This window comes from Sinocyclocheilus rhinocerous, unplaced genomic scaffold (assembly GCF_001515625.1).
Source record: "Sinocyclocheilus rhinocerous isolate Xijiao unplaced genomic scaffold, SAMN03320098_v1.1 scaffold2024, whole genome shotgun sequence".
NCBI classification, from domain to species: domain Eukaryota; kingdom Metazoa; phylum Chordata; class Actinopteri; order Cypriniformes; family Cyprinidae; genus Sinocyclocheilus; species Sinocyclocheilus rhinocerous.
In genome coordinates, this window is record NW_015667284.1 from 67,633 (window position 1) to 84,189 (window position 16,557).

The window sequence follows — 16,557 nt, forward strand, 5'->3', positions numbered from 1 at the left end:
AACCTGTCGGCGAGTGAAAAATCGGGCTAAAATCGTGCAGTGTGAACTCGGCATTAAACGAAAACCTTTACAAATCATTTTTGGTAATTGAAATATATCTAAAATAAAATAAAAAATACATATTTAATGAAAAGCTTAACATGTACAAAAATAAAAAAAAAATAAAAAAAACTTAGAAATGTTGCCTTGGCAACTAACTGAAAATACAAAAAAAAAAAAAAAAGTGCTAAAAAATGTAAAAAAAAAAAGTGCTAGTTTGTTTCACATGCCTCTAGGACGTATTAAAATTGCATTGCATTGAATTCTCTGACCTGTGGGAAAGGATCCGCTGATGCTAATAGCACGTTCTCAGGCTTGAGGTCACAGTGCACTATGTTTTTGAAGTGAAGGTGCCTCAGAGCAGCCAAAATCTAGAGAGGGCGTGAAAGAGAAGATATTGGTTCAACATAATGCCTTTAAAGGTGTAGCAAGGGATTTCTGAGAAACGCTGTTTGAAGTGGACCAGGCCGAGCACCAAAACACACTTGCAGCCAATCACCAGTAAGGGGCGTGTCCACCCATGATGGTAGAGGTGCCTGTGTTGCATAGCATGTTTTGCATAGCAATTTGAGGGTGGAGCTATCAAGCGTTTCTCAGAAATCACTTACTGCACATTTAAAGGCCCGTTTACACCAAGCACGATAACTATATGATAAAAACTTTGACAGCCAATCAGAATCTACCTAGCATTAAAGAGCTTGTGCATTTAAAGCGGTAAGTGACAAAACTGCAGTGCACGCTTTAAAAAAAAAACAGGGTGCTTATATGGTTATCATAATAGTTATCATTCTGAGTGCAAACAGGCCTTTAGAATGATTATGAAAATGAATAGCTATAGTTAACTTCGTAGTGATCGTACCTACTGTAGTATGAACAGGCTTTAATTTTATGAAAATAATGAACACCACAGCTATAACGATAATGACACAAAGGAACAATAACGGTATTGTTGGAATCGCTTACAGAACTTTTTCCAGCGAGTGAACGATATAAAAACATTGACAGCCAATCAGTACCCACCTGATTTTAAAGAGCTTGTGCATTTATGTGCTAATAATAAACATGACACCAGTATAGTTATCGTTATAGTTATCTGCAACATAAAATGATAAATGAGAGTATATGAATAATCATGTACTAATACCTGAATTAAATATTACTTTAATGTGAACTAATAATGAGTTAAGGCATGCACTAATCAAGGACAATAATTACCACAAAATGTTAATTAATATATTTGCTAACAGGCATGTACTAACATGTATAGTTAAGGTGGTCATTATTCACACATGAATTCATATGACTCATGCTGTTCTTTTCATTATTAGCACATATTAACAGGTTTGAATTCTATGAAAACAGTGAAGTCCACAGAGTAACAATATTCTGAGAATCACTTTCAGAGTGATTTTTTTTTCCAGATGGTAAATGATAAAAACTTCAACAGCCAATCAGAATCCAACAGACTTGAAAGAGCATTTAAAGCAGCAGATGAGAAAACTGTTCCCGTTATAGTTATCTTTATTGGTGTAAACAGGCCTTTAGAATGATTATGAAACGCACAAATGAATTATTAAAACTTAAATTAAAATGAAAATATAAAATTAGATATTTTATAAAATATTAATACAATTCAAAATATTTAACAAATACTACAGTAGTATATAAATAATACTAAAACAATGCTGCCTAAACTACCTCCGACCAACTATAAACCATGTAACCATTTTGTGTAATTTTCCTGCAGTCAAGCAACAAACGTTTTCAAAGAGACTTTCACTCTAACTGAGAGACGGGACTCTAACTGGACTCTCATTGATGTAAACGGACCCAGAGTGGCCTGAACTCATGGAGATGTGACGAGCACCTACTCCAGGAAATCCGTGATGTATTTGCGGCTGCATCTGGACCAGGACCAGGGGCTGGTGTTGTAGTTGAGCGTCGGGGCCATGACGTGGTACTGGTGCTTGATCCCCGCCTCGCGGCACTTCGGACTGTTGTCATGAGGCATGTTGAACCTGAAACACACACAGTCCACAGCAGAGCTTCAACAGACGCTCCTCACACACACACACACATCTGCACTGCCACACATGAAGATATGAGAAAGATGTGTGTGTGTGTGTGTGTGTGTGTACACATACACACAGATATAAACCTGCAATTCTGAGAAAAGTCTGAATTGTGAGATTAAATGTTTAAAGGGATAGTTCACCCAAAAATGAAAATGACCCCATGATTTACTTACCCTCAAGCCATCCTAGGTGTATATGACTTTCTTCTTTCAGACGAATCTAATTGGAGTTATATTAAAAAATGTCCTGGCTCCTCCAAGCTTTATAATGGCAGTGAATGGGTGTTATTTTTTAATAATCCAAAAGAAGTCAAATAAAGCACATCCATCCATCATAAAAAGTGCCTCACACGGCTCCGGGGGCTGAATAAACCGCGCGTACGACAGTCAGCGGAAGCTAGAGATTATGGTTTATAAAGTTTTAAATATGGATATTATTCTTACACAAATGCATGGATTCGCTTCAGGAGGCCTTTATTCAGCCCCGAAGCCGTGTGAGGCACTTTCTATGATGGATGGATGCACTTTATTGGACTTCTTTTGGACTATTGAACAGAAACACCCATTCACTGCTAGAACATTTTTAAATATAACTGATTGGATTCGTCTGAAAGAAGAAAGTCATAAACACTAGGATGGCTTGAGGGTGAGTAAATCATGGGGTCATTTTCATGTTTGGGTGAACTATCCCTTTAATAATCCTTTTTTTATTATTACTTGGCGGAAACAAAAAGACAGAAACATGACAAACTCAGAATTCTGAGAAAAAGTAAAAATTGCGAGAATTAAAGTCAGAATTAAGAAAAATAAAAAAAGTCAAAATTGCTAGACATGAACTACAAATTTGGAGGAAACAATTCAAAATTGTGATCTAAATTCTGAATTCCAGTAAAAAAAAAAAAAAATTTGCAAGATGGAAACTCAGAGGTTTGAAAAAAAAAAAAAAAAGTCAGAATTGCGAGAGACTTTTGTGAGTTTTTTCCTAAAATTACATTATATTTAGAGTTATAAATTCACAATTGTGAAGAAAAAAGGTTGATATTATGTTACATGGTGCAAACAGGTTTCCATAATTGTGTGTCAGTGCCGTAGTGTGTGTGAGTGTCAACAGCACATGAAATGTAAGCCATATGCTCTACAGATCAAACCAGAGCAAAAAATTAATCTTCTGTCATCATTTATTCACACCCGAGTCATTCAAACCGCATTTCTTCAGTGGACTGCAAAAGCACAATGTTCACACTGCGTTTATGCACTTTCACAGAGATGTCTTGTCATGTTTTAGACCTGGTCCATATCAGTTTTGTTGCATGGAAAGAGCAGGCTTGGACCAACATGAGGATGAATAATCGATGACAAAAGATTCATTTTTAGGTGAACTATTGCTTAGAAAAATCATATCGTACGGAGTCAAACGGCGAGTTTCAGACAGAGAAACTGAGACGTCAGATGTTCTGCAAAACATCCAAATAAAAGCACTTTCAGCTATGAAACAAACAAAAGATGACATTTATCAGCGTTAAAGACTCGTGAATCACTCTCAATGGATCCGAATCACCTCTGATTGATGTCAACGCTGCAAAAACGATGCTCCTCTTCAGTATTTCTGTCGTTTTCCAGCGCAAACATATCTAAACATTCTTCAATCACGATCCCTTCGCTTAAGCTGCAAAATGACTGATGATATTAAGTCTTGTTTTCTGAAAAATTTATCAAAATGAAGTGAGTTTAAGCTAGAAGTAGAAAAACTAGAAAAAACTAATCTACCAATGTGGTCAGAAAAATACATTTAATTAAAGAGAAAACAAGTGTATTTTTCTGACGCCGCTGGCAGATATTTGTTGTTCTTTTAAGCATAAAGGCACTTAATTTTGATGCATGAGCTTTTAATGTCATTTTGATACCCAAGAAAATGCATCTTGATTTATGCATGAAACTTTAAATTTGTACTGAAAACAAGACAAAAATGCTGAAAAACAGCATCATTTGTTGCAGTGCGTTCGGAGGACAGACTGTAAATGTTAGTGTATTGTGCTGTGCTTTGACCTCGTCGTCCCGCTGCGGCGCATGCATGAGAGGAGTATCCCACACACACGGATCCGGCTCTGTGTCACTGAAGCGGGGCTCTTTCGGGGGACTTACACGTGTCCGAGCTCGTGAGCGATGGTGAAGGACGCGCTCAGGCCGTTCTCCTCGCTGATGGAGCAGCTCCGGAACGGGTCGCACATCGTCCCCAGCTCCGCCAGACCTTCACGCACACACACGGGGCACAGAGCAGGACTTTACCCATGAACCACCTGCTGGGGCCCCACACAGCTGATGACAGTCGAATGAAGCACAGCTGACAGACTTCCCACTTCAGGAGCCGTCACACTAATGAAAGCTGTCTATTATTCACAATCTGCTCTTTCAGCACATTTAAAAACACTTCACAACCGTCTGCAGTATCTGCTGCATAAGTGCTGATGCAAGTTCTGCAAGAAACAAATCTTTGTTTGTAAATGTTTTGGCAGTTTGAGGACACGACAAAATAATGAGCCAAATATAAAACAATCTATTTTGCTAATAACTGAATATACAACAGGATATATCAGTAAACCCTCAAAAAAAATAGTTATTTTATAACTATTATTTATTTATTTTGTAACTACTACTATTATTTAATTAAGACTAATTTTGTGTAAAAACTTGTGCAAAAATATTTTTAAAAATGAAAATGAATTTTTTTTTTAATATTTTAAAATTAATTAAAATTGTATCAAATGTATTACTTAATTTAACTCGTATGCAGCAATAACTAATATTGTACCATGACCTACAAGACTGCACTGATGTTTTATTCAGCAAGAAAAATAAATAGTGATTTTGTATTTTTAAAACAAACCTCTGGCAATTTGATCAAATAGTGAGAAAATTAGGAGAAAAAAAATATTATTAAAATGACTGATTCATTTAGAAATAAACAGTCAATTAAATAGATTTCACATTTACAAACTTTTTTTGTAAAAATAATAATAATAAAATAAATAAATAAATAAAAACGTTGGCAGTCTGATCCAATAATGAGTCAAAAAGGAGAAAATAATGATTAAAATTAGTGATTAATTGATAAAGAAAAAGGTCAAATAAGTAGATATTTAACTTTTTTGGTACCCAAAAAAAACAACATTTTGGCAGTCTAATCAAAAAAACAAAAACAAAAAAAATATATATATATACATATAATTTAGAAATAATAAATAGTCAAATAAATAGATATTTCACATTTTTGTGGAAAACAAAATAATAATAATAATAATAATAATAATAAAATACAAAATAAATTATAATTTGGCAGTCTGATCAAATAAAGTGTCAAGAAATGTTATTTAAAACATGAATATGAAACCGTATGCAGCAACACTGCGGTCACAGGACCTACTGAACACAGCCACGCTAATCTATAACTCCGCAGAAAACTAAAGTGATTTAGCACTTTAACCGTTGTGAGTGCACTGCATTGTGGGATACAGTATCCAGCTGAATGCAGCATGTTTCAGTGAATGTCATGAACACAGATGAAGAGAGAGAGAGAGAGAAGAAATGGTTACCTAACGTGTCACACTTGTCTTTTGCTCGGCAGATGTCCTCCCTGAGAAACAAACACACATCCCATAATAGCGCTTATGCTCAAATCCAGCTCACAACCAAAGCGCTGGAGGTCACGAGGTCGAAGGTCAAGGTCAGGTCACCTGGTAATGAGAAGCGCCGTGTCGTGATGACCCGAGTGACTGTCGTCTAAAGCGTTGTGGCTCTGCTGCCACGAGCAGAAGTTCTGCAGCGTCGCCGCGGCGTCCAAGTTTAGACTCGGCCCTTCCTGAGGAAAGCACACCGCTTATTACAGAGCATCATTCATCATCATCTGGTGAAAGCACACACGACTCTGACGGCTGATCACAATCTGAGCAACAGTCATTTCATTCTGCAAGAAAAAAAACTACTATTATTTAGCTTTTTTTATTTTTTGGCAGTGTGACGAGAAGTCAAAATAACGAGTCAAAAAGGAGAAAAAATATTTTTAAATGACCGAATATAAAATAAGAAAAAACCCTAAAAAAAAAAAAACAGTTATTTTGCTTTTCAAACACATTTTTGTCATTTTTTGGCAGTGTGATGAGAAGTCAAAATAGCCAAAAAGGAGAAAAAATATTTTTAAAAATACTGAATATTAAACCGTGTGCAAATTGAGCGAGAAACGGGGAAACAAATAGATTTGAGTAAAAACTGTGTTATTTTAGCATCACTGAGATACTATTATAGCTATTTAATTAAATTTATTTTTATATGTTCTGCTTTTGTGTTCATTCAAGTTAAAGTTTAAGTTTTAATAATCTTCTTGTGTGTTTTTGTCATTTTTCTTAGTTTCAGTTGTTTTTAAACATGTCTACATAGTTTGCATTTCAATTTTAGTCATTTTAGTACATTAAGTGAAACGAAACGAAAATATGAAGTGCTGCTTTGGGAATTAGCTGAAATGTGTTTTTTATATATCTTATTTTATTTCAATGAATATTTGTTTTATTTCAAGTAACACAAACTTTTTTTATGTTTCAGTTTTAGATAACTATAATAAATCTGATTAGGAGTCAAAAAAGAGAAAAATACAATAAGTACAACAAGCACATGGTAATTTAATTATTTAAAGGTGTTTAATTAAAATAAATCCAGGTAATCTGCATTATAAAAAAGTAGTTTTAGTAAAAATGTTAATGTTAAAATGTTACTTAAAAACGGAATATTGAAAATTGCATTCAATTTATGTAAATTCACTACATTTCATTAAATGCATTTATAATTGAAGCTGTCGATGAGATTATAATCAGTGGAGATCTGTTCTGATGCACCTGCTCGTTATGTATGACGATGAGCTTGACGATCATGATGTTGATGAGGTTTCCTACACTGGGGTCTCTGTAGATCGCAGCCACCTGAAAGCACAGAACGTTCAGTCACAAATAAGATAGATATATATGTATATATATGTGTGTGTATGTGTGTGTGTGTGTGTGTGTGTGTGTGTGTCAATTCAGCTAGTTGCCAAGGCTTCAAGTCCTTAACTTGAAGTACTAAAATAACCAAAACTGAAATTAAAAATAAAAACTGATAAAAACTAAAAAGACATTTAAAAAGTTAATAAAAATAAAAAAATATATAACAAAATTATTAATACTTTAACTAAAATAAAAATGAAAATGGAAAAAAAAAAAATCAAATTATTTATTAAAAAACTATTATATATTCAGCATTAAAAAAAAGTTTATTACTTTAAAATAAAATAAATTATTACATTTTAAAATATATATTTTATTTCAGATAGTTGCCAAGGAAACTTAAAATTTAATTATTAAAAAAAAAAAAACTATATAGACATTAAAAAAATAAAATAATAAAAATGGAACATAAAAAAAATTACTAAAACTTTTACAAATTAAAATGAATGGAAAGTAAATAAAAAAAAGCTAATTTAAAATATCAATAAAAACTAAAATGGTATATTAATGAAACTAAAATAACACTGATCGGGACTGTTCCAGCAAAGCTGCAATGAAACTGGAGTTTGTCAAGCTACAAGCTATTGTACTTAACTAGTTAACTACACTACTAACAACAAGTCATAGCATAACACGATCAAACTACAACACATAGCATTCACTTGCTAAGAGAATACTGGACCAAAACAGTGATTAAAAAAATAATAATAAATAAATAAATAAATTTTTAATAATATTAGTAAATATAATATTAAATATTAATACTAATATTAAAAAGTAAAATGCTACACAGGGACTATTGAACGACTCGTATGAATCAGCCTGTAGAATGAATCAGTAAAATCATAGATCAATTAATAATTTCTCTAAACAAACAGACAGAGAAAATATTCTCGTAAAACATGTTTAATGTCTTTAATTGTTCGTTTGCGTGACACAAAAAGCACTTGAACTGAATTCGACCTGAAGCTCAAGTGTGAATGTGCTCTTAATAATGAAAAAAGGACCATGTACATATCATGGTACAAGACCATGGTAAAGATCGAAGCATGATGATGATGTTTCTGAAGGCAGCGGCATCATTAAGAGCAAGTGTTGTCCATCTGTTGTTCTGAACAGCTCTTTCTCTCATTTAACTCTGGATTCAAAGCCAAAGCTGGCTCATGAGCTCAAATTATATGGAGCGGAGCAGCACGAGCGGTCAGGAGACCCCATGATGCTTCATGTCAAAGCACGGCCTTGTGGGTAAAAGCCTGTTACAGAGTAAATGACTATCACACACACTGAACAAACCACAGAGCGGCTCTGGAACTATAACACACGACACGAGGGAGAAGAGAATGAAGGACCATTTACTTACTACTGACATGATTGTGAGGATGTAGTGCTCCAGGTTGCGTCCGTGATGCCGCACCATCTTCACGTCAGCCGTCACCATGAGCTCCACGAATCGCGGGTACGACAGGAAGCGCTTCCTGCGGGAGCGAGAGCCGTCTTCGGAGTGAGCCGCGCGTCTGCGCATCGTTTCCTGCATCGACGTCACTTCCTCTTCCAGAGTTCTGTTGCTATGGAGACTGACGTGATCGTGCTCGGGATGTTCTGTGGGAAAATAAACGGATCTTCATCAACGCTTTTACTGTACTATAGCAAAAAAAAAATCATTTAATTATTTTTATTATTATTTTTTTATCTGCATAAAGTCAGCAAAAATTTAAAAACAAATATAAAACATACATATAACATTTTACTAATACATTTAAAAATAAAACATAATAATTATAATAATAAGTATTATTATTATTACAATTATTGTTGTTTAAATAAAATAAATATATTAAAATGTATATTTAATAAAGGCATTTTAATGTAATAATTCTGAGTTTTATTATGAATATTATAAATATTACACGAGCGAGCGCTGGAATAAAGCACTACAGAGCAGAGACAATAACAAAAAAATAGAGAGAAAGAGCTCAGTGGGCGTTCTGATGGCCATCAGAGCCACTTCCTCTCGATCAATCAATCCAGCCATCCACCAATCCATCCAATCAATTCATCCATCCATCCAGCCATCCAATCAATCCATCCATCCATCCAGCCATCCAGCCATCCATCCAGTCCATCTGTCTATCCATCCTTCCAACCATCCATCCATCCATCTATTCATCCTTCCAACCATCCATCCATCCATCTATCCATCCTTCCAACCATCCATCCATCCATCCTTCCAACCATCCATTCATCCATCCGTCCATCCATCAATTCATCAATTCATCCGTCATCCATCCATCCATCCATCCATCCATCAATTGATCCGTCCATCCGTCAATTCATCCGTCCATCCATCCATCATCCATTCGTCCATTTATCCCTCCGTCATCCATCAATCCATCAATCCATCCATCAATTCATCCATCCATCCATCAATCAATCCATCAATCCATCAATTCATCCATCAATAAATCCATCCATCAAGCCATCAATCCATCAATCCATCAATCCATCCATCAATCCATCAATCCATCCAGCCATCCAGCCATCCAGCCATCCATCAATCAATCCATCCAGCCATCCAGCCATCCAGCCATCCATCAATCCATCAATCCATCCAGCCATCCATCAATCCATCCATCAATCCATCCAGCCATCCTTCCATCCGTCCATCCAGCCATCCTTCCATCCGTCCATCCATCCAGCCATCCATCAATCAATCAATCAATCAATCAATCAATCAATCAATCCATCAATCAATCAATCAATCCATCAATTTAAAATATAATATAATATAATATATTTAGCATAAAAAAACTTGTTAAAAAATAAACTTTAATTTAATTTAAATAAAATATTTAAATTATAATTAAAACTAAGACTGAAATAAAAACTATATAGACATTAAAAAACCTAAAACTAATAGTAATATCAAAACAACAAAATTACTAAAACTTTAATTAAAATGAAAACATTTTAAATTAGTATTTAATTTTAAATCTCTTTATTAAAAGTATAATATAATTAGCATAAAACACATTTTTGTTATTTAAATAAAATAAACTTTAATTGAAAAAACAAAAAGGAAAAATATTTTTAAAACTAATTTAAAAATAATAATAAAATTTATAAAAACCTATAATAGAAGTTTAATATAAGTTTGAGGCGCAGACGGAGAAATTTTACGAGGCCATCTGTGAGTGCGTTTATTCACACAGATCGGATGAAAGCACGCACACACACACACACACCTTTGACAGCAGCGGGTCAGTCATGATGCTGTTTGCTGACCTTTGACACAAACCTGGATGTTTGCTGGTCATCTAAACACTGATAGAAAGCAATAAATCACGAGAAAGAGGTTTTATATGAGACCTGAACTCCAGTTAAAGTCAACAGGACAGTAATATAACACATTAACTCTTACTGTAGCTGATACTGTAGATATGTAGACTTGGTGCAATGGTCCAAAAATAGATTTAAAATAGATTTAAAAAATATTTAACAAAACTGAAATATAATTAATAAATAGAGTAATGAATGAAAAATAAATATGTAAATATTTCAAACATTTTAAAATATATTTAGCAAAATTAATATTAAATTTAATACACAAATGCATACTTAAAATAAATCTATTGTTTAAATATTTAGCAAAAAAATAAATTTAATTCACGGATAAAATAAATTAAAAATAATTTCAAATATGTTGGCAAATAAATATATTTTTAAATATAAAAATATATTTAGGAAAAATAAAAAATTAATACATAAAATTAATACATTTAAAAAATAAAATATTTAAGCAAAAATAAAGAAATCAATACATAAAATATTTTTAATTTATATTTAATAATATAAATAATATTTTTTCAAAAATCATTTAAATATTTAGCAAAAAAATAAAATGTATAAATAAAATTGGATGGATTGTATTTTGAATTAGATTTTATTTTGGTATTTCCCATTTTCACTTTAATTTTAAAGTTTTAGTAATTTTGTTGCGTGTTCTCGTCATTTTTTAAAATATGTCTATATAGTTGTTATCCGTTTTTATTTATTAGTGTAAGTTTATTTAGTTATTTTAGTACTTCAATTTAAACTAAACAAAAAAGAGAAATGTAGTTTATTTATATTTTATTTCAATGTGTTTTTGTTGTTTTATGGTTTTAGTTGACGACAATAACCCTGATAAAATATGGGTTTATACTTCCTGTTTGTTGCTGCCGTGTGTTTTGAGTTTGAGCTCCGTCAAGTTAATTCTTTGTCGTCTAATTTTTTATCTTAAAATCAATTTTATACACCATCATTTTCGTTTCTATAACGTGTGAATATATCCCCTATCGTATTCTACAACAAAAACAATCAGAGCGCCTTGTTATCACTAGTTCTATTTTGACTTCCCGAGTCTGCTATTAGCATATAGCCCGCTAGCATCGCCAGCGTGGTTGCCGATAATCTCGCTTACATTACTAATACTCTATTCACACACATTACCATTGTTTTACTCACTGTTACTTGCTTTAATGGCGGATGTGTGTCTACCTTTGAGTACAGGTGAGGACACGTTCAAGCTGCATTCGGTGCAGCTCGAGCTGGAGGCCGTGGAGAAGCAGATCCGCGACCTGGTGGTGAGGCAGACCCAGCTGAGAGAGCAGAGAGCCGCGCTGGAATCATCCCAGGCTGACGCTCACAAGTCCGAGGTAAGTATACAGCGCGCTGCTAATTCTCCCACCACCTCTACTCCGTGTCATTTGCTGTAAAGTTGCTTTGCAATGATTTGTATCGTGAAAAGCGCTGTACAAATAAACTTGACTTGACTTGACTTGACTTGATAAACTCTAAACATGAGCAATAACAATAGTGAGGCTTTAGTAAACACAACTGAACAGAAAAGAGACGGATGAGAGGAATGGACCCGTCTCTGATGATAACTGCATCGCAGAGAACCTTCAGTTATCCAGACCTCTGGAGAATCCTCTCAAACATGAGCTTCAGCGATGACATAGTATTCCCTAAACAACACTGTCTCTCACTCAAACAGATGACGAACAGCAGACGCTGTGCTTCTGGAGACGATCAGAAGACGATCATCTCACTTCAGCAGAACACACACGCTCATGTAGAGAAGAGAAACCACACTCTCACTCACTAACCTCTCAAATGACTCTCCCCAGAGCACAGTGAGATTCAGTGGAGAGCTTTGCTGATTCATAAACACTCTGGGACTTGACTTTGGGGCTTTTTTAAACACACACACATATATATATATATATATATACACACACACATACATAAACATAAATGTGACCCTGGAGCACAAAACCAGTCATAAGGGTCAATTATATATATATATATATGTGCATACTTTTATATACACATTATACTGTATTTAAATCAAACCATGCTGATTCTACAGATGTTTTTCTAAGATTCACAGATTCATGTTCTGAAACAATAAAAACAATTTTTATAACAAAAATAATTTTATTAAAAAATTAATAAATAATTAGTAAATGATAATAAATATATAAAACAACAAAGAGCACAAAAAAAATGTAAATAAACTAAATAAAGATAAAAAAAAGAATAGTAAAATACCAAATTAATAATCGTAAAAAAAAAATAAATAAATGGTCAAATTAAAATTAAAATAAAGCAAATACAAATGCATAGTACGTAATTAAGAGTAAAAAATTAAAATAAAAAATGTATTAATAGTAAAATAAATAGCACAATAAAATACATTAAAAAATACAAATGTATAGTAACATTAAAAACAAAAATGAATAGCAAACAAAATAAATCGTAAAAAAATATATACATTTATATAAAATTATAAACATAAACAAGGGGGCATTTTGCCCACTTATCTTGAATTTTACTTAATTTCGTTGGCATTTTTTCCCCAAGCCCCTGTTAATTCCCGACCCTGATCATAACAGTAATTCATAAACCTCACGCACTATATTTCAGCTCTTCTGAAGCTTTGCATGAAGAACAGACCCAAATGTAAGACATTCAGAAGAGCTTAACAGAGCACACAAGTCATATGAGCATGATTATGAAGCATAAAGGTTTGAATGACACGAGGGTGAGTAAATGAGGACAAAAGTTAGATTTTTGGGAGCATTCTGACTTTAAACCCATGCTAAATAAAGGTTATGGGTTGGAGTCTGATTGATGCAAGTCAGCTGGATTTGATTTACTTTCATCAGATGAATTCCAATAACCGCGCTCATGATGAAGACGCTAGTCCTCACAATAACAGCACACACGCACTGATAAAGCATTAGCGCTGTGAAAGCAGAAGCGTTTACCTGAGTTCTGTCTGTAGAGCAGGTGAGGCTTGTTGTGCTCTTCCTCGTACTCGTCTTCATCAGCACTCAACAGCGGCTCCAGGAAGAACTGACCGCTGTGTGTGGTGAACGTGCCGACCTGCAGAAACCAGCAGAACACCAGAGTCACCACCACATTAGTTTAGTGAGTTCACCTGCTGCACCAGAAAACAGCTTCAGAGCACATTCCAGCAACACAACAAAGTGATTATTACGTTTTGAATATGGATATTTTTCTTACAAAAATGCATCGATTCGCTACAGAAGGCCTTTGTTCACCCCCCGGAGCCGTGTGAGACGGGCGCTTTTTATTTCACGTATTTTGGACTGATGCATGCAACACCCGCTGAGTGCCATTAAACAGCTTGAAAGATCATCACATACACACTCTCACACACACACAAACACACACACTCACACTCTCACACATTATGAGATTCCTGCTAGTTTCCTAACTCGTAATTACAAGGTGGAAACACTCTGACTAAACCCAGTTAACCACTGTGATGTCACAAAAACCAACCAAAATGGAACAGTTAGCAACCACTACACATGACTAGTTACCACAAATACAGTAAAAACCACTCATGTCTTTATTGAACTACTAGTTACAAATTGGAAATGGGCTCTGACTTCCCAAAAAAACTACCAGTGTTGGGGGAAACGCATTACAAGTAACATGAGTTACATAATCAGATTACTTTACTCAAGTAACTAGTAAAGTAGCGCACTACTTTTACATTTACAATGAAATATCGGAGTTACTTTTTCAAATAAGCAACCTAAGTTACTTTGTTTCCCCATTTATTCACTGACAGCTCTCCTGCTTATTATTTTCACTTTCGGTGTGAAAGGGCCTTTACAGTTGCCAAAAATATTACTTTTGTTAGTTTTTTTGGTTATTATAAAAACAAGTAAGCAAGCCCAGCCCAGTTTACAAAAAGTTACGCAATGCATAAATTGTAACTAAGTAGCACAATTAGTTACTTTTCATGGAGTGATGCAATATCGCAATGCATTACTTCTAAAAGTAACTTCCCCCAACAGTGCAAATGACCAGGAATGGAAGCAGCTTCCCCAGTTAGTTACCAGTCCAGATGTTTAACCAGCACACTCTTATACTCACTAGTCCAGTGCAGAGGCTGAAGACGGCGTGGTGCTCTCTGCGAGCGTTGACGTGTCCCCTGAAGAAACAGTGGCGCAGGTCTGCGGCGTCTCCGCGCGTCTCCTCCTCTCCCAGGTGAAGCACCGTGTAGGACGGAGCGATGAACCCCGAATCCGCCGTGAGGTTCAGCTGAAACGCCTGACCGAACGCCTCGATCCGGTAATGAGCCCTCGAACCCGAGAGCTCCGCGGCGGCGCTGCGCCTCCTCCTGCGGTAATGCAGCCGGTGCGGGAACGACTCTCCAAAATCATTCAAGCGCACCGGGGTGATGATCTCATACGCGGACAGCTGTCTGATGAAGCTCTCTGAAATCACATAAAGCGTCGGAGGCGTTTCAGATGTTTCATATCAAATCAGACACTGAATGCGGGACACTTGAGTCACTCCTCTACATGCGATTCATCAGATCAAGTCAGCTGGTGTTTCGGTGAGTTTTAGTGGACGTCAGGTTCCTCACACAGGTGCAGATCAACCACAGGTGTAGAGAATCACAATAACTAACAATAATACTCAAAAACCACATCTGTTGATTTAGCATTTCAAACATACAAACTTCTCTCTCTCAGAAGTGAGTTCATGCATCTTTCTTATGATAAACTGCACTTGCTTTGAAATGCATCATCCGATGCAATGCCTTGTAATGATGTTTAAGTTTCCAGATACTTTTTGGGCCGCGCTGCATACATTTTCCAACTTTACTGTCATTTAAAGTGAAGATATGCCGAATGCAAAACACATGCATTTACACAATATATAATTAATTTAAACATAACGCTAACCTGTTTAGAAGCGAAACGTTTTCGAGCTGCTTTAATGTCATAGAAACTAGAGCAAACTTCCAAGCGCGTGTATATAAGCGAATCGTTATGGTGCAGAGGAGACTGACGGGTCTCGCCCGGTTTGTGGTGTATTCTGTGCGTCTTACCTTGTTTGTGGTGGAGTTTGTACGTGTGCGCGGTGCGTAAAAGCGCGGAGAGGTACCACACGAGTCCCAGCAGCCGGAGCGCAGGACCCCGCATGATTCCCCGGCGCTCTGCCTCTCGCTCTCCGCCGCTCCTCTCTTCGGTTCTCCGGGGCTGGAGCGTCTCTGCCGGCTCTCCTCCTTCAGCTGCAGCTCGTCCGATCCGCCGTCATGCCGTTAAAACACCCGCATCCGCTCATCTCGCGCACGGACCCGCTCAGTCCGCACGGATCGGTGCCAACGGGCTTTTTTTCGCTCCTTGGCTCTCCATAGGACACCCCCCTAAACACACACACACACAAACACAAACACACACACACAGGAGAGGCTGAGGCTCTTGGCACGCCCCCTACTCTAGTGAAGACTCGAAAGCCGACCACGGAATCACTTCGCATCACATCAGAGTTCATTTCACTGAAGCACAATAAAAGCTGCAGCAGTGACCGCTGACAGTGAGCTGCCATTAACTCACACATACACACAAACACACACGCGCGCGTGCAAATTAATCAAATCAAAATTCATCAAATGCACGATTTAGTAAACAAATAAAATGAGAAACAAATACAATAATAATAGTTTTATTTAATTTAAATGTGCATAAATGCCTATAGATGGACGGACAGCCGGATAGATGATAGATGATAGATAGATAGACAGACAGACAGACAGACAGACATGTAATGAATTATTATTATTATTATAGATAGATAGATAGATAGATAGATTGCAGCACCTTCATTCTTCTGAGCTGTAAATGCATTTTATGAGAGGAAAGAGTTGATATGTGTAATGTGGTGTTTTGTTTCATGTTCATGTTTTCCATGTCTTTTATTTTGTAATTGTTTCTGTTCAAGTCAAGTCAAGTCAGGTCAAGTCAAGTCTGTGTTTCTTGTTTGGATATCACCTGTAAATAAAACTGCACTTGGGTTCTCACTTACGCTCGCCTTGAGTGGATG

At 35.7% G+C, this 16,557-nt stretch overlaps 1 protein-coding gene across 1 annotated transcript in view; it reads right to left on the minus strand.

Annotated features, from left to right (window-relative positions):
- Window positions 1-15,882, minus strand: part of LOC107733613 (A disintegrin and metalloproteinase with thrombospondin motifs 20-like) — a 66,496-nt gene extending 50,614 nt beyond the window's left edge. Inside the window, exons 1-9 of the mRNA XM_016545323.1 lie at window positions 15,563-15,882; window positions 14,599-14,942; window positions 13,455-13,572; window positions 8,504-8,742; window positions 6,997-7,080; window positions 5,845-5,969; window positions 5,704-5,744; window positions 4,256-4,361; window positions 1,911-2,057 (exon numbers count right to left, since the gene is read on the minus strand). Of these exons, the coding sequence (XP_016400809.1) occupies window positions 1,911-2,057; window positions 4,256-4,361; window positions 5,704-5,744; window positions 5,845-5,969; window positions 6,997-7,080; window positions 8,504-8,742; window positions 13,455-13,572; window positions 14,599-14,942; window positions 15,563-15,656 (1,298 nt within the window). The 5' untranslated portion in view covers window positions 15,657-15,882. The remainder of the gene's footprint in view (window positions 1-1,910; window positions 2,058-4,255; window positions 4,362-5,703; window positions 5,745-5,844; window positions 5,970-6,996; window positions 7,081-8,503; window positions 8,743-13,454; window positions 13,573-14,598; window positions 14,943-15,562) is intronic.
- Window positions 15,883-16,557: the final 675 nt, after the last annotated feature.